Here is a 19365-nt window from a genome sequence, read left to right as displayed (position 1 = left end):
TTGATTTTTTACTGACCAGGTTCTTTATTTTTTACTGACAATTTTTTATATTTTACCGATCAAATTTCATTTTTTACTGATCAATTTTGATTTTTCACTGATCAAATTTGATTTTTTACTCACAAAATTTGACTTTTTACCGACCAAATTTGACTTCTCCGACAGAATTTGATTTTTCACTGACCATATTTTATTTTATACTGACCGTATTTTATTTTTACTGACCAAATTTGATTTTTTACTGGATTTTTTTTGTGAACAAATTTAATTTTTTACTGATTTTTTTTAAAGTTTTTTACTGACCATATTTAATATTTCACTGACCAAATTTGATCAAAATCTTTTATCAAAATTCTAGAACTTTAAAATTCGTGTCAACGACTTCATTTAGTTCCTAGTTCAAAATAGTGCAACCTAGGATTTTCAAATAAAATAATTCCATAAACTTTAGCTGAAATGTAGATCTTCCACATTGATGAATTTCATTAAAAATGCACCGGTATTATTTCAATTCATTTATTAAATTAAACAATTTCACCTTGGAACATCCCAATCCTGTGGAATTTTTGGGGATAAATAAAATGTACAATTTTCCAAAATAAACAAATTGCTATCAGCAACAAAATTACGCTAAATACGACATATTTTATATATTCATACGTAAATGCCGCTAGAGGTGATCCTTCAAAATCGAGTATGGTGCAAAAGGGACTTAACTGTTTTCAACACTGGCAGGGATCTATTGTTTAACTGTCATTTCTGGGTTAATTGAGCTTTTTTCCGGAAGTTTACTTTAAATGCACATAGTGCCATTTATCAACTGAAAGGAATATTTTATTTAATTAAAAAGAACAAATTCAGTATTCAGCTGGACATACCTGAATCGCTGACTGGTTCAGCAACACCTCCGGTGGAGGATTTTTGCAGCAGGGCTTCAGCTTCATCAGCCGACACGAAATCCGGAGAATCCACCACAGTTGAGTTGGTACTGTGAGAGTAATTAAATTATTTCAATATCTAATGGAATTTTCTAATTGTATTTTGACATATCTTCAGATATTCTTCGGCTTAGCCACAAAGATAATGTTTATACGGTTTTTCTTGACTTTTTTACTGCTGTAACTCTACAAAGAGAGCAGAATCTCTCGATTTTGAATAATTATATATTTTTTTACTTATTAGTGACCCCCTAAGGGCCTCGACAGACCTGAGGATTAGCCGAGAGACGGCTTAGCACAATTATATTCGCAATAATGGTCAAACTACTTTTCCATCATTTCCACTAAGCCGTCTCTCGGCCTAAGTCGTAAGTCTGTTTAGAGCATAAGGGGTTGTATTTTGGTAGAATTTTTTAGAAGTCGCAAGTTTTCTGTTTTTTGAGATCATGCTATTTCTTCATATGTCCGTTCATCAGACCGTTAGAATTTTTAGAAGCAAGACGATTAAACATAGCGACTTGGGATCTTCGGAGACCCTTCCCATAATTCAACCCAAGGGTAGTTAACATGTTAACTAAAAACCATATTTTTTAGGATTGCTCAAAAACGCGTCGTGTGATTTTTTTGGATATATTTTTTTACTCGGGCATTTTGTCCTTATACGAAAATACGATTGAATCAATCATAATAAGAGATTTTCAAGGTCAAAAGTTAAAAAGGCTTTGGATACCGTATTTCTCAATGGAATGGTATAATGTTTGGGTTCGTTGGAAAGGTCTAGGAATTCCTAACAAGCCTAAACCGATTCCAATTGGTTATGAACCGCTTTTAAGGTTAGCAGAATTCATCTGCAAATATATATGATTTCAGGCGAAATCGGTTGAAATCGGTTAGCATTTGGTGTTCGCTGAAAACCATCGTACAACCGCTTCTGTGCGAGAGAGAAAGTGAGATATTGAAAAGCGGTTTTCGGCAGATTCGACCACTCAGAATATAAGTCGAACTACTCGATTTTTTACAAAAATCATTTTATTTGCTTTTTGAATACTTGTTTATACCCTCTACCTTCCCTGTGAATATTATACTTCAATGATAATTATTTTCAAAATTATAGAGATTTTAAATCTCAAAAATCCTATACTATGTATGTAAAATCTCAGCTTCAAATCGCTCTCCTGTAAAATTTTCCTACTGCGAGTTATACGTTTCTTATTCTAAGCGGCCAAAATGTCGATAGGGTAATGTACATTTTGGAAAACGGTGCATTTTGGAACCAATCTGGGGTGTTTTGAAATGCATCATAAATATATCGCTTAAAATCATATAAATATTTGTTTTCCTTTCGTTTTTAATTTTTATTTGAATTATTTAGCTTTCTACGTACCAGATATACATACATAAAACTTCTGAAATTAGATTTAATTTAGAGTGTAACATAGTGCGGAAATTGACAGTGTACTATTCGACTTTTCACAAAATCTTCAGTGTGGTCAATTTTGCCGATGTCAGCAGAAAAAGTGCTAAGTTTTTTTCATTATTTAAACTATTTTATCAGTGAAATTAAAACGTAATTTTGATAAAAAAAGTAAAGTTTGGACCTTGTATTCAAAGGCCAGTGATGAGGTTCAATATTTTTTTTTTATTTTTTAGTGAAAAAAGCAAATTTTCAGTTGTGTACATTTTCTTACATATTTCGTGTAAAATTACACAGTTTTTACACAAAATGTGTACAAATTACACAAATATGTATCAGTACACACGATTACATGTTTATGTAAAATTTGCAATGAAAATCATGGTAAAGTAGCTGAAAATATTTTACTGTGTAATCTAAACACGGCAACAACACGCACTCAGCCCGATCACAAGTAGATTTTGATTCTCCAATAGTGTCTTGGATGAAAGGTAAATGGAACTCTATTTGCACAAAAAGTCGTTGAAGTTCGAAGAATTCAAATTCAATTTCGAATTTTCATACTAAATTTTCGAACAAGTTGGGGAAAATTTATCAAATATCACACTAAAAAGCTCGCAAAAGAGTTACTCAGTGATTATGGAGTGATTAAATACTGGGTCGAGAACAGTAAACGTCGTTATTCTGTTTTTTTCCTCACAACAATGTGAAGACCTTCACATTTTGACACTTGAGCACTTCGAAATTCGAACAGTATGTAACTTCCGCCACCTTGCGAAAGTATTAATAAGTGAGAAAGTCTCTTTTTTTTTGGATCTTCAAATAGATTTTCGAATTTTTCAAGATCTACTTCTGTACGAAATGGTCGAAAAATAGCACTGAAACTACTAGACTTACTCGTCAGATCGGCACGAGATCGACGAATCGGCAATCGGCAACCGTGAGCGGCATTTATTTACCCTTTGTTTATTACAGAACTACGGGAAAAAGCGCCTAATCAAATCACATCAAAGCCACAATTGCAAAAAGAAAATTTAGAAAAGTAGCAAGAAAACTAATTATCTATTAGTAAAAAACCTTCCCAAGTGATTACTGCTGGTGATGATCCTCTATTTTTCCAAAAATAACGAACTTCAGGAAATCAAAAAACATGGTCTAGTCTACCACTGAAAAAGATCCACATCCGGACCGAAAGCTCTGGGCAAGACAGAAAATTTGTTTTTCTTCTTCTGGTGAAATAAATTTTCATTGGTGATTACCGGAAGTGTCCCCATAGAACTACGGGAGATTTTCTGAGATTACGGTGTATAGCACAGTGGTGTGCATTTCAAAATTCTTTTGTATAGAAGAAACTTCATTGAAAAACTGATTTTAAATTTATAAAATTGACTCGACGCGATTCCTTATCTTCAAAAGTCAATAAGCAATCGAATTTGCACACATTCCGAGTTGCAAGCATTCTGAGGTCGCCTGTAAAGAATGTCAGCTACCATAAGCTTATCTGAACTTATCACTGCTTTAAAATCTGTTTCTTCTTTTTTTTCTTTTCTTTTTTTGGCTGAAAAAGAGATGACTTATTTTATCAACAAAATGCATAATTTTTTCGGTGGTCATATTTTAACAAGACGTCTAAAGTTTGCAAATGTGACTAAACCTGATATCTGAAGCTCTCATTAGAGAAAGTTACTCACCATGAAATAGGCGCCTGAATTTCTTTCGTAATCAGACTCTTCCAGAATTGATGAACTTCTGCCACAACATTCTTCGCGAATTCAGCATTCTTGGGCTCTCCATTGAAAGCAAATTGATTTTCAGGCTTTCCATCTGGAATTTTGTAGATCTGAAGAAAAGAGAAAACGTTAATTATGTTTATCAGTCCAATGAATCCCTAATGAGTACCTTGAACCACTCAATAGATGCTTTGAGGAGTCCTGGGAAGAATTTGTCAATGTCCGTTATATCGTTCATTTGACTGGCAACGGGATCATTAACGTCAATTGTCACCACTTTCCAGTCGGTTTCACCTGCGAAAGACAGTGAAGAATGGCTTATTTGAACTCTTGAGGATAATTGAAGAGGGGTTGACTACCTTCATCGATTAATGCGACAGTTCCAAGGATTTTCACTTGAACCACTTCCCCGCGCTTCGCAACCCGTGATCCAATTTCTAAGGCATCGATTGGATCATTGTCACCCTTGCACCCGGTTGCCGGGTCCAAGTGTTCAGGGTTTTCCCAGGTTTGAGGGAGAGCGCCGTAGTTCCAGATGTACCCTTTGTGGGGGAAACAATTGGACACATAACGGAGCTTCCCCTTCTTGATGTCCTGCTTAATGGGGTTTAGAGCTTCCGCTAGGCAGATCTACAGAGGAGAAAGGTAATTTTAGGGAGGGTGGAGGTTTTCTTAATGAGAATATCGCATGATGTACGTAGTTCTGCCAGCAATCCATCATGATGGATTGTGTATCTTGGCAGATAAGATCCCAAGAGAGTAAACAGTTATCGATTTATGACCGAACCCCCTCCAGGTTAGCCTCAAACCTACCTCCATCTTTGGATTGGTCCATCTGGGAATCTCTACGACCATGTTCACCACATTCTTAGCCTCATTGGCGTACAGGGGAATGTCATGCATTGGTGAGACGACACATCCGGCCTCATTTCCTAGAAGGAAACCCCAATGCATTATATTGCCGGATTATTACTGTACTTTCACCCGTAGAGATGAAAGTCCACTGACGTCATCAGAAATCAATTTGCTCCAATGAAAGCAATGTTCTGATTCAATGATAATCGTGTTTTGTGGCTGCAACAGCCAAACAAATAGTCTGATTTGTCAGTTATATAACCCATTATCGTGGCAATGATAAGGCCTCTAATTAAAATTATAATGGCTTTTCCTAAGAATTTTCTCTACACCAGTTTAAAGAGGTTAAAGCGGTAAAAAGTAGTACTTACGGAAGAATATTCTGTAGTCGGTGGAATTGGGTACTCCCCTTTCGACTGTTGTATATTTTCCGGCCATCCTAATTGGGGCACAACTTAAGGGTAAAAATCGTTGAGAGAGAAGGTGTGGAGACGAAAATTTTTGACCAATTGAACGCCACAAGAGCACACGCGAAAGTGACAATGACGTGCGGCAAACCATCTTTCCAGTGACTGTGAGCCGAAACACTGGAAAGCGGTTTCCATTGAAAGAAGGTATACAACATAACTTTAGTTAAAGCGCTCTTTAAAGTAAAAAATTCTAAATCTCCAACAAAAATACAAAAAGAACATTTATCTTTTATTTATTTTTAATTGTTCTCATTCAAAATTTGTAGAAAATTGTGAGTGAAAAGACCGAGAATAGATTAAAGTGAAACGGCCGTTATATTTGCAGTTCAAAAACTGTTATAAACTTGATTGAAGCGCCTCTTTAGGTACTAGGGGTGGGTTATCAAAATTCCATTGGAAAATTTGGATTTCAAACAGTAACGGTTTTGTTATACACTACCCGAAAGAAGGCTTTATGCATTTTTAGGAAGTAATATTTTCATTTCATATCACTTTTTAACAAATCGTCCGGTGCGTAGTATTTGCAACAATTGCAACGAATGCAGAGACTGACGAAAGATGCAAATGCTTAATATATTTCCTTTTAAAAATAAATTGTTCTAATAGGTTTTACTTAGTTTAATATTTAATGAAGAAGGGATGACAAAGCCTCCCATTTACCTCATTTACCGTTTATCAGTTCTCAACAAATTTCATCCGTTTCATAAATCACCTAAAACATACCACAAAAGAGTTTTAAGAGTAATAAAATTGATTATCGGACAAAAAAATTACTTATTGGTTCATTATCAGTTCCCAATCGATTTTAACCAATTAATAAATCAAAAGATTGCCCAAAATACCGTGGGAGTAACATAATTGATTTACGCATAAAAATTAATTTTCGATTATTAACCGGTTCAATACCGATTCAGAACTGGTTCAGTTATTTGATTGACAAATACGCTTTTTAGAACCTTTTAAACTTTTGATCTTGAAAACCAGTTTTTTGGAATGATTCAACAGTATTTTCATTTATGGGCGAATGTCTGCCTGAACAACCTTTAAAAAATATCCGAAACTAAGGAGGAAACGCATAACGCGGTTTCGAGAAATCCCAAAAAATATAGTTTTGGAGGGGTAGGGGAGGGGTTGGCGGAAATGAGGGACATGTTAACTATCCTTGAGTCGATTTATGGTGGGTCCCCGAAGGTCCCAATTATCTATCTCCAACCGTTTGATCTTAAGAGCTGGCGACATCCGGAATGACGGAAGGATTTATATACGGCTCTCTCTGTGGAGTTCGAGTGTTATAATCGTTATAATAGTACTTTAAAACGCACAATAACTTTTGTTTGTAAACATGCTTTTGACATTTCAATGAGAGTGAGTGAGATCCTAGATCTAGTCATCTCACTCATTCTCACGAAAAATTTTAAAAACATGTTTACAAACAAAAGTTATTATGCGCTGGTCATAATAGTGAAATAGGCTAATATCAAGGAGTAGATGAATGTGCCGCTCACGGGTTATTCGAGTGCTGATGCCGATCCGTCGATCTCGTATAAATTTGCCGTTCTCATATATCTGCCGATTTCTTGAAAAATTGTACCGATCTATCAATTTTCTTGGCTAAATAGTGCCGATCTGCCGATTTTCAGCTCTAGATCCCAGCGTGAGATCTATTTGTTCACCCTTGGCTGTTATTTAAAATTCTGAACTCAAAATTTCTTTTCATAAAACCAAAAAATGAAATATTATTATAGGAAGTAGCGTACAGATATAAGAAGATTCACAAAAACTGTGAAAGTTTCGAGGCACGTAACTATGAAACAGAGGTGAGCAAGAACCGTTCGAAACCGAATAAACGTCAAATGAAAATTGTACGTCAAAACGCCACTTGGGCAAACTTATTTTGAAGTTTATTCGGTTTCAAATGGTTCTTGCTCACCCTTGCTATAGATAGCAAGGTAATGTCAGTTAGAATCATAAGAACAAGATCTTTTTGTTAATACTAGATTTGTAAGCAAAACAGGTAATAATGTTAATTTTAGAAAGGTGGTTTTTAAACAATTTTTAGATGAATGGATAATATTTGAATAGGGGGAAGTGGAATACCTTTGGAATAGGGGTTTCTACTATTTTGAAGGGGACTAAATAATGGAACTAAATTACTTCATGGTTCGGTACAGTTTATGGTAAGGTGCCTCACTTCCCCTAATTGTAGTATTCCTACTAGTAAACTTCTTACTTTAACACTAAACCTACCAAGATCCGGTCAAAATTGGCCGGATTAAGAACTTTTTAAAATTAACACATATTTAAACGGTAAAATGTCGCTATCAAATTTCATGAATTTTTTAAAATATGCATATAATATATTTTTCAGTGTTTAAGTTTTTATTTTTTTCCTCTTTTTCAATAAAAATTTGTCGAATATCCTACCCTTCCGTGGTCTGTTATTTGACCGAACGCACTAGGAAAGACTTACCAAAAACGGTCGGTAGGTTTAGTGTTAAAACCTTTCGAAAGGTGCCAATATCTTCGAGATCATTTAATTTAATTTATTATTCAAAACAGGTAGAGTAAAACGGGGCTATTTCAATTTATTTTGAATTTTGATATTTTTTCCATTGATTGCTTCAAATGGAGAAAGGGATAAATATGACAACGAAATAGAAGAAAAAGAATCAATAAGAAAAGCAATAACACTTCATCCTGTTTTTTATCTTTTCTTAATTTAAAATCTTTAAAACTGTAAGAAAAATAGGAAATTCTAAATTAAAAAATTATTCTAAATTACCGCATATCACCCTAATTCAATTTAAACATTTAAAAGTATTTTTACAAGACCATTAAATATTTTTTTTAAAGCAATTTTAAGATAACCCAGTTAATATAAAATGCCGAGAAGCAATAGAGGAAAGTACTCTCCCTTCGAACGTTCATACCTTCGAATAATGCAAATTTCTTTAACTTTTCTTAAGAGGTTCACACTTAATTATCATGTAATTATCAATAAAATTGATGATAAGATAACTAATAATTAATAGAAATGTGTCAGTCTCTTAGGAAAATAAAAGAAAAATCTCATTATTCGAAGGCGTGAACGTTCGAATAACCTGGATTTTCTTTTATTTTTCTTAAGATACTTAAATTTTTAATAAACATTAGTTAGCTTATTATCAATTATTGATAATATTAAGTAGGTAGGTTCCTTAGGAATAGTAAATTAAATTCAAATAATTCGAAGGCATGAACGTTCGAAGGGGGAGTACTTTCCCTTAGGTAGTTTAATTTTGCTAATTTTTAGCATTATTTAGTTGTGTTTTAGGATTTTGCGTTCGTTGGGACGAATTTTGGGATCCTGTTGCGTTGCCAATCTAAATTGAGAGTCATATTAATTTTTATGTTTTCTGAGAAATGACATCACGCACAGTGTTCATCATTTGTACGAAGTAATGTTACCTGATAGAGGGCAAGCGGTTATAGATAAGAGTGTGAAGTCTTCGAGGACTCCCCCATAAGTTGCCCTTTCCAACATTGACCTTAAATTCAGTTCTCGTTGACAAAGAGTCCACATTACAAATTTAAATATATCGTAGTAAATTAAACACTAAAAATACAAAAAATTCACAATATTTCTTTTTTTTCTAAAAAATATGTCAGAATACTTTATTTTGTGAAATTCAGAAATTACAAAATGTCTATTTTAGGTTTTATTTGGCAAAAATGATTATGTTGTAAATAAAATCACTCCACGGATCTACGTATGAGGGATGGTCTACAGACTATAATGAGAAAAATGGCAGATATTATTTACTTCTAAGTTCTATGTTGTAAATTTTGTCCTAAAGTACACTCGCATGTGGCAGTTTAGTCCGAGACTCGATAGAATTTGGCACACAAGAACGGTTTTGGCTGGGTTTTGAGGTCATGACTTTCTAGAGAAGCCATGCAGCTATCTTCATGCGTCTTTATAGGATTCTTATCAGTAACGTTGACATGGTGATTATATAGACGACTGGCAGTGGATTATAGGACATTGGAGAACTGCTCCAAATTATTCCTGCGAAGTTGATGTCGGGGAAGGCGTTTTCTTAAAGGAAATACCACGTTAGTTGCAATACAAGGAGTTAGGGAAGTATTACGAAAAAAAAACACAAATCAAAACAAACATCACTTCTGTTAAACCAATTCTAAAACAGGGAGGACAGATTCTACAAAAAGAAAAGAAAAAAAAAAGAAAAAAATTATAAATAAAAAATTAAAAGAATGAATGATGCCGCGGAAATACTAACCAAAGACGTGAATTCTGCTTTCGGATTGTCCTTTTGAGTTACGTGCCTGGCAGTAGTAGTCGCCGTATTGATCCCTCTCCAAACCACGGATCATGAGCGAAGATGTGGTAACCTGGTCCACTGTGGCCAGGTTGGAGATTTTATATTCTTCACTGCTTTGAAGCTGATTTCCATGGCGTAGCCATACAATCGACGCAGGGGGATAGGCCTCCACACGACATTTCAGCTCAATGTCGTAATCTAGGGCCTGGGCCACCTTGGGCCGGGGGATTGATATTACAGGTGCAAACTCTACTTCTAGAGTTACGGTTTTTGGATTTGATTTGCCAACATCATTCTCTGCTAAGCAGTAGTAAGTTCCGCGATCTTCTTTTCGAGTTGATGTAATCTTCAGAACGTTTCCGCTAAAAGAAAAAAAAAAAAAACGGTTTTAGTTAATGGAGCATTTTCTAAAACAAAATTGTTAGAATCATTTATGTGTATTTAATTTATTTTTGATAATTTTAAACATTGCATTTGGGCAGTAATTGAGTAACTTTATTATTGTAATTTTACCATTTTTGTTTTACCATTTTGAATAATAATAAAAAGCTCGAGCAGTAAGAAAAATTCACAGTTTCCTTTTTAAATAAAGAATGGTATACCAAAATATCTTTTATTATATAAAATTTCTATTTTGAAAACAGAGGTATTACAATTCTAGAATTGGTTGTTTTAATGCAGGATTTTAATTAAATATACTGGATGTGCGAAAAATTACATCAGAAACATAATTTAAATAAATTTGCATAAACTGTAAAAACTGTTTCACTTTTTCTGTATAAAATTTAATTAGGTCAAATATTTTAATTAATTAATACGAAAATTATACATATTAATCCCATTAAAAAAAGTTCATATTTGACTACTAATTTAATCACTTTTATTAAACAAAAAAATTGATAACCGCAAATGATTGAGAAGTGTTAGTTAATCAATTTACAATTATCAGTAATAATTGCTTTTCGTAATGTTAACAGCATATGTAGTCATTAAAAAAATCACTTTTGATCAATAAAATTATCTGAATTATTTCTCAAAAATGTATCACAATTTTAAACAAACATTTCTATTAGTATTCTGGTAAGGTTTGTCAGTAAAACTTAAATTTTAGTAGATAACTTGTAGGGAAATCATAATTTTTTACTGTAGTGATGAATTCTTGTAAAAGAGAAAATTAAAGACGCTTCAATGATTTAGGTAATTGATTTAGGAATTAAAGCGATTTCCGATGATTTTTTGACAAAAAAATGGAATATTAGATTGATAATGATATAGATAATAATAATAATAGTGGTTTCACATCGTTTCATAGAGGAACAGGCTTTCCCGCAAGGGGAGTACGGAACATCCATTATTATTCTTTATTAAACAGAGGGATGGGGTTGTCAATGCCATACCCCGTGAAATCAAGTGCAATTCGAACACCTTTAACACCAGAAAAAATCCTGGTGACTTAAAGGGGATTCGAACCCGGAACACTTGCATCATAGAACGAGTGCTCTACCACTTGATCCATTGAGTAATTGATTTAGGAATTGAAATGTATGAGACAAAGATGGGTCCAATGTACCATCCATTGGAGAATACCCACAAAGAGGTGGCAAAGTCCATCAGGACTATGAAGTAGCGGTCCTCTCTATTAGGATCACTCATGTATATAAACCCAGGAAGAAATAAACCTTCAGTTCAGTTCACCCCAAACCAACCATCAAATTACTTCCACTCGGATGCCACAGGAATTAAAGAAATTTCTGATGATTTTTTTGACAAAAAACGGAATAATTGATAATTAGATAGATGGATAGATAAATTTGTCCATCAACAATACTTTCGAAGTAGTTTCATGTCAATGAGATCCCGTGTAGTTCTCAGAGTCCACCGCCGAATTGGCGTTTGTTTATTTATTGTCTATATATTAACAAAATTAAATTATTTAGAGACTCAAAGACTAAATGTATGACTAAACATTTATGTGCCAATTCCGAATATGAAATTAGTGAAATCTTGAGACCGTTTTTTTTGTACGAGAAATTCGAAAAATTCACTGGTACATATCGTTCATTCTTATTTAAAGGAGAATAACTTATTCTGTATAATCTTTTGGAAGACAGGATAAGTCTTATTTTTTAAATAAATATTTGCTTTATTAATTTGTTTAACCATTTTCTTATAATCATCGAAAATATGACGATTTTATCCTCTTAAATTTTATATCTTTTCGCAGAATAGCAAAATTGGGCCCCTAAATTGATATAATTTCAAATATTGAACTCAGATTTTTGTAAGAAGAACGACAAGGAAGCAATTCGAATAAGCTAAATTATTATTTAAAAAAAAATCATTAGTAACTATGACTAGGCTACTGTTTCTAAAAAAAACCGAGTATTTTGAAATTTCCAACTAACGGGTTCCAATGGCACAAAAACGGTTTCAGAATCGGTTTGATGGATAGGAACCGGTTTCTATATACACTCAATCCAGGTGTTACGGCGTTATCACACTTGCACATTAAAATTTTAATGTGATTCACAATAATTGTCGCTTGTGAGCGTCCAAATATGTTATTTGTGTCTTTGAGTCACTTAATATTTGGGGTTTTCCTATTTATTGATAATGAAGTAGACTTGGCCTGCAAAAATAAGTTTAAATTTACCTAAAGCATAAATATTTTTCACATTAAAAAATTAAAGAGAAAATCGCATTAATTTTTCGCATTAATGCTATAAATCAATTTATATCAAATTTTGCGGGCCAAGTTTACCTTTTTATCAACAAATAGATCAAATTTTGAATATAAAATGATTCAAACACACAAATTACACATTTGGACTCTCACCAGCAACAATTAATATGAATCACATTAAAATTTTAATGTGCAAGTGTGATAACACAGTTATGCACATTTTCGGGACCAAAAAAACGCGCAAAATGGCATTATGCATCGAGAAAATTTGCATACCAACAGGGGCTTTCTTTTGAACAAATCCGCCGTAGAACGAATTTCGCGCGGAGTAAAAGTGTCAAAACAAAAAGATTCAACTGTTTAATAGAAATGAATTAACAAACAGTACTTTTTGGTTAGAGTTCTTCAATAAATGGTTAGAATATTTACAAAAAAAATTACCTTAATAAAAGAAATTAAAGTTTTATTTTTGAAAAAGAAGCACATTGTTTTAAAATTTCCCGCGTCGTAACATAGTATACTATACATTCAGGCGTGATTTCATAAATTGACTCCCAAGGGTAGGCAAACTTGCATAATTCTATGTGCATAATTCCATCAGGTGCATAATCCCGAAGGACTTAATGCCGGGACTGAGTGTACTTACATAAAAAATAAATAAAAAAACTGGCGGGCGGTACCTGATTTTCCAGTTGAAAATACTAGGCTAAGTGACTACGCAACGATGCATCGATTGGAACAAGTTAAGATACAGAGGAAATGCAGATAACTCAATGGCTGATACAACTAACAAAAAGTAAATCAAAGAGATAGAAATTGGATAATATCTCAAACAAAGTATTTTAATTGCCTATATGAAAATTTGTCAGATTTTTTTTTCCAGTACATCAAAATCTTGAAATAAAAAAAAAGAGTTGGGCCCCTATGAATTTTACTGAGCGGTAGCAAGATCGAAATTAAATAGTTCAATAAGTAATTTTGAATTCTAAATATTCTAAATGCAATCTAAAATAGACAACAAATGCTTTTCTAAAAAATCCTTGTGATTTAAATTAAATATATTTATTTAAAAATTTTAAATCAGATTGAAGATTTTCTAGATTAAGGATTATACGCCAATTTTATTCAATAAAAAATCTAAGAGATCTAAAGAAGAAGATAAAATGAGTTTAAGTTAAATAATTTTGTTTTAAGATAACTGGTAAATTAAAAAAAAACTCTTTATGTTCTCTTTAGAAAAAGGGGAAGGCTGTCAGGTTTCGCATATACTCTGGCTTCAAACATTTATTATTTTCCCCATATTCATTTAATGAATCTGACCTAATTTTTTCAGGAAAGATAGGTCCGATTAATTAAGGAATATGAGAAATATACGAAGTATTAAAAGCCAGAGTGTGTGCGAAGCCTGAAAACCTTTTCCTAAATATAGATCAATTTTAATTTTCACTGAACAAAATTTAATTTTTCTGCTCTGTAGTACAGTGCAGATTTGAGCTAAGGGCCTTGACAGACCAGAGGATTAGCCGAGAGACGGCTTAGCGTAATTATATTCGAAATAATGGTTAGACTTTATTTCCATCATTTTCCACTAAGTCGTCTCTCGGCTTAAGTCGTAAGTGTGTCTATCGCATAATCCTTATTTTAAAAACTCACTTGATTTTATGACCTCCGCCTGGCATTAGTGCATTGTACTCCCTGGTCCAGGTAATACTTGGCCTGGGGTATCCATCAGCGTAGCATTCCAGATTAACTGGCTGATGTTCTGCCACCTGAGCCACTCTTGTGGATAATTTCTCAGAGATCACGGGTGGATGGCGTACCAAGAGTTCAACTGAAGAGGTGGGACGCTCGTCAAAGGAGACAAAGATCTGACACTCATAGATGCCCATATCTGTGCTTCCGATATTGCTGATCTGCAAGCTGTATGTGTCTTGATCATGGACAATCTTGAAGCGCGGGTCATTGATCGTGAGTTGGTCATCGAAGGATATGGGGATGGGGTCACCGGTCAGGTCCAGCTTCTTCTTATTCCACGACACCTTGGACATACCCACATCCTTAGCTGTGCAGTTGAGATGAGTGCTCTCGCCAATTTCTTTGATCTGTTTCAGTGAAATATCCGTGATTCTTGCCTTCTGAGACGCACCTAGAGCCAGAGACAAAGTATCAAGTGAGAGGAGTGACATTGTAAACGCCGTTTGTTTTTATCACATACGCAGAGCATCATCATTAACAAAGAACACACAATTGATTGGAGGGGTACTTGGTGTGATTTACGCGGGATTCTTTGAGATTTCCCGGTATTTTTCCAGGAGCACCTACTGATTGGGAATTCTACTCACCCAGATGGATAGCAAATAGGAGAAAAATGATGAATTTTAAGCAAGATTCCGGCATTTTCTCTGCCGTTTTCGGGGATAATACTCTCAGAAAAATCCACTTTAACTCTGAATCTGCTCAGTGATTCCACTCGACTGTCTGCCTGTGGCTGAGCTCTTTTAGTACGCAACGAATCTCCATCGGTTCGTCCATTGGCATCCTCCGGCTGTCTCTTTCTGCCCAATCTACATCATCCCCTGATGTTGCTATGCGTCCGAAGGATGCTCGGTATATTCAGACGAACGCACATTTTAGGGGTTGAAAAGTGAAAGTGTGGTTGTGCTTCAAAGTCACACTTTAAAATGCGACGTCGAACAAGTAGAAATTTATGCACATGAACAGCAACACCCCAGAGAGATATTCCAGGGGCGGATTTATGAGTTTCACAATTGGCAACAACATTTCTCAGAATTATCCTAATCAGCCTCATTGAACTTTGCATAGGATTCCTCCGGGGAATCCAGCCTCTGAAAAAGGTCAAACAAGGGGCAGTAAAAGGGTAGATAGGAGTTACCAAAAGGTACAATAACCATTTGGTAGATGATTTGTTAAAATGCTGATATTTTTGCATATAGATATTTAATTTGACAACAGGGAAAATTGGTAGATTTTTTGTATATCAGCAATGATAAAAATAGCGCTGACTGGTTAAAAATACAACACACATCACTTTCGCTCGTTCACCGAGGACCGTCACATGGAAAATTCGGAGTTGACCATACAACAGAGTTGAGAAACATTCAGTTCTATGATAAATTTGATGAGATTTCAGATATGTACTATAGGTATTAGATCCTTAATAGGCAAACTGGCAGAGTGCTTGCCATATCACTAAGGGGGTTCTGGGTTCGATACGGATCAGCTTATTTTTTTTTAATTATAGCTTAATATTTTCATGTAAATTTTCATGAATTCTGAAAGTATTAGGGGAAACTGGGGCTTCATCAAACAGGGGTACCTCCGAACACTGCGATTTTTTAAATAGCGATTAGACTTAGTTGTTGTAAGTATTGACTCTTACATACCAAGAATTTTTTTTTCGAAAAGTGATGGTAGATAATAATTCCTAGAGATCGACAAAAATTTATAGCTTTATATTTAATAGATCAAATACATAGACTTGTTTTAATTTATGAGAGAGTTGGGTAGTTTTATACATGCATTACTTATATTTATTTTATTTCATTTTCATTTATTTGAAATACTGCTTTTGAGCTAGAGCTCTTGAAAGCAAAAATTTAGACAGAGATATAGGTGTACAAAAATTTCAATGTTTGTGTGATAGCGGCCACTGCCGTCTTAGCGTTGGTAACTAACCTCCAGAGTAAAACGGTTATATGTACTTAATTTTGAGACAATAAATAACTTTCTAGGAATTGTGCTGCGTATATTTAGATAGCCTATGCTCAAAAGAAACTAAAGAAATTTGGTTAAATAGGGGACTTTCCGATTATGGCCAGTGGAATTCAAGTCACCTCTCACATTTTACATTCCATGGCCATCACCGGAGAGTCCCCTATCTATACGTATCACGCCAGTCTTTCATACAATTAATACGAAATTTAATTAATTTAAATACATATGGTTTGGCAATAAATCTTTTAGAAAAAGTTTATCTGCCTAAAACTGTCCCACCCTCCCCTACAGAAAGTAACGTATCTTTTTCAATGGTACAAATTTTTGAACTTTGGACAAACCCCTAATCTTTCAATTCACAGTTGGAGATTGATTCTCTAATAGTGTATTGGATAAAATGTAAATGAAAGACTATTTATCTTGTTCAGTTTGTTTTATTTTTATTTAGTCACTACAGTAGACTCTCACTCAATCGGCTCTTTCTCAATCGGGCAACAAATTTTGTTGACAATTTTCACGTTTAATTATGAAGCAAATTCGCTCAAATTCGCTGTAGTTCTTCCTATTTTATCGTGATTCTTTATAATTGAGCGCTTTTTGTGGAATTTACAAAGGCTTTGACGCTCAATTCTATCGCTAAACCGGATGACATTTCGCCCCATATTCCCGATTGAGAGAGAGTCTACTGTATATGGTTTCCGGTGGGAACCGCTATTGATATTGCTAAAATGATTCCAATGATTCCAATGATTGCAAAATGATTCCAATGATTGATTTTTTGAGTTTCAGGAAATGTTTTTGTCCTTCATGTTCAATGCTAATATTGATGTGCTACCGCAATGTAAGTTGAGGAACAAATATGTTAAAGTTGTCTTTTTTCTGCATTTTTTTTAATGAGCCTCAGGGTACATAGGTAATTATTGAAAATGGGACTGCAATTAACGTTATAGTCTAGGACTTGTTCTAAATTTTTAGAGTTTAAATGTTTATTCCTCAAACTTTGCAGAAACAAAGTTTAACATTAGAAAGCCGATAAAAGAAGTGATATTGTGCCATAGACGTATATGGACGAAATGCTCATCTAGATACTATCTAAGCCGTATCCAAAAATAAAAGAGATCCTTTTAGCCGTTTTGAATATATACTAGAAGCATTTGTTTTTATAGAAGAACTGAAGGAATGGGCGTAAAATGTAGGACTTGTTAATGATCCTAGAATTTACATATGGGACCTCCTTTAAACATTACAAGTTGTTATCGTTCATCGTTAAACATCTAAATCAGATGGAATATGAAACACGGAAACTGACAAATTTTTAAGACTTATTCCTCAACTTACCATCGCGGCTGAACCCCAATATTAGCACTGAACTTTGACAACAGTTCATACAAGAGATATAGTATACAAAACCTCCACCTGAAGACAGTCCCTGAATCTGATTTTTTCCCAAATGTACGACTTTTTTGGGCCAAAAATTTTATCCAAAAGTGCGACTAATTTTGATACGGAGGGGGTATTTAGTTTTTATCTTAAAGACCGACAGACTATTATTTTCTTTCAAATAAACGAATCGACAGTACTAAAATGCTTTTATTAGCAACTCCTCGATTCTTATTTACGTCCTCCGAATGGTTACGTTCCTTACTCGATCTTGGCGAGTGATTCCCTTTACTGCCAAATTTTACAGACTATGTATATTGTCAAGGATTAGCTTGAGTATATGTGAGCCTTGAGGCTAATTTATTTATGTGTATCAGCAAACTGAAAAATGTAAACATAGATAGCTGTATGTACTTAACCATCTTCGAACCATCTTCCTCTCAATCTAGAAAAATTTCAACTTAGTGGAAGCAATTCATCTGAGCAATTTGGGAGTATCATACTAACAAAATTGTGAGATGTTGTGTGACTGTGAGGGATCGATTTTCCATGAGAGAGGGAGACTTGCAGTGGAAAATCTCCGTGTGTGACATGCAGAAAAATAAAGGCGTCATTTATAATTGCTTGCATTTTATTTTTTGCCTAGTCTATTTTGAACATTTCTGACATGCGTGTAAAATGGTTCAAGTTAGTTGATGAATCGTGGGGCAATTTTTTTTTCTTCCACCACAACTCAATTTAATTGCAGCAAATTGTGTATCATTTTGGAGCAATTGTGCAGATATGTGTTAGATTGTTTCCACGATTGCGATAATCATTTCAATGCCAAAGTCTTGGACGTCGTTCTTTCCCATTCACGGATTGGTTTCGTTTCCACGGATACGGATGTTGTAGCATCATGCTGCACAGACACCTCATGGACCTCCTTTTTGTTATAGAGTCCTATTTCGAAATATTTAAAAAAAAATTAAATATTAGAAATATTCATATTGAAACATGTGGAATTTGATGAAAATCGTGATGAGAAAAGTCATGATCATTTCAATTGCTTCTAATTGATTTATTGCATGTTCCAGAGCTTAGTGTTATGAACTCTTAGATCATGTACCAGTATTTTTGTAAGAATTTATATTTATAGCAATTGATTTTGACTTAGTGGTAATAAATATTAATTCTATGTCTTTCGGAGATTTATTAATAAACAAATCCTTAAAGTATATTCCATCAAAGTGATAATCTTGCATGTAATGTGGTATAAAAAATATGTTTAATGTTTCGCTGCCTTCGCTGCATTTGCAGAAATACTTGTTAAAGGTGTATAACATGGTGATTTTTTGTTTCTTGGATTTTATTGAAATTGCTGATGATATTTTATTTGGAAATCAAAAGCTGCCGATTCTACAATTTCGATTTTATGATAAGAGCGACACGCATAATTTTTGTTATTGCATTTCCGAATATAATTTTCATATTTTAATACGCAATTGAACCTGAAAAATATCACTTTCCTTGGAAGAAATCACGTGAATCAAAACTATTTTTTATAATGAGTTATTAAATCCCCAGGAGCGAATCATGGAATTATTAATCTTTTTTTTTGCAGCGATGTAGTATTAATTCTCTTCAATGATCTTCGGAATTAAATTATTTTAGGTCACGCCCCTTTCTGAAGCTTAAGATAACAAAAGCGTATATATTTTTATATAGAATATTTCTTGTATGTAATATTAATATGTGATATCATCGAATTACAATAGCTTTTACATTTTTTTAAATTTTCGATTAAAGTAATAAATAATAAGCCACGCCTCAAAGAATATTTATTTAAAAACGATTTC

At 33.9% G+C, this 19365-nt stretch overlaps 2 protein-coding genes across 2 annotated transcripts; both read right to left on the bottom strand.

Moving 5' to 3' along the window:
- Nucleotides 1-500: 500 nt before the first annotated feature.
- On the bottom strand, nt 501-5564 carry LOC129809941 (inorganic pyrophosphatase). Its single transcript, XM_055860105.1, has 7 exons — nt 5309-5564; nt 4896-5014; nt 4442-4712; nt 4252-4376; nt 4044-4192; nt 879-988; nt 501-820 (listed from the first exon to the last, which is right to left on the bottom strand). The coding sequence occupies exons 1-7, from the start codon at nt 5496-5498 to the stop codon at nt 789-791; spliced, it is 996 nt and encodes a 331-aa protein (XP_055716080.1). The 5' UTR covers nt 5499-5564; the 3' UTR covers nt 501-788.
- Nucleotides 5565-9027: 3463 nt separating this feature from the next.
- On the bottom strand, nt 9028-14914 carry LOC129809942 (lachesin-like). Its single transcript, XM_055860106.1, has 4 exons — nt 14755-14914; nt 14066-14558; nt 9688-10091; nt 9028-9606 (listed from the first exon to the last, which is right to left on the bottom strand). Exons 1-4 carry the CDS (start codon nt 14807-14809, stop codon nt 9575-9577), a joined length of 984 nt encoding a protein of 327 aa, XP_055716081.1. The 5' UTR covers nt 14810-14914; the 3' UTR covers nt 9028-9574.
- Nucleotides 14915-19365: the final 4451 nt, after the last annotated feature.

This window comes from Phlebotomus papatasi, chromosome 1 (genome assembly GCF_024763615.1).
Source record: "Phlebotomus papatasi isolate M1 chromosome 1, Ppap_2.1, whole genome shotgun sequence".
Lineage (NCBI taxonomy): Eukaryota > Metazoa > Arthropoda > Insecta > Diptera > Psychodidae > Phlebotomus > Phlebotomus papatasi.
This window is presented reverse-complemented; position numbering and strand designations above follow the sequence as displayed.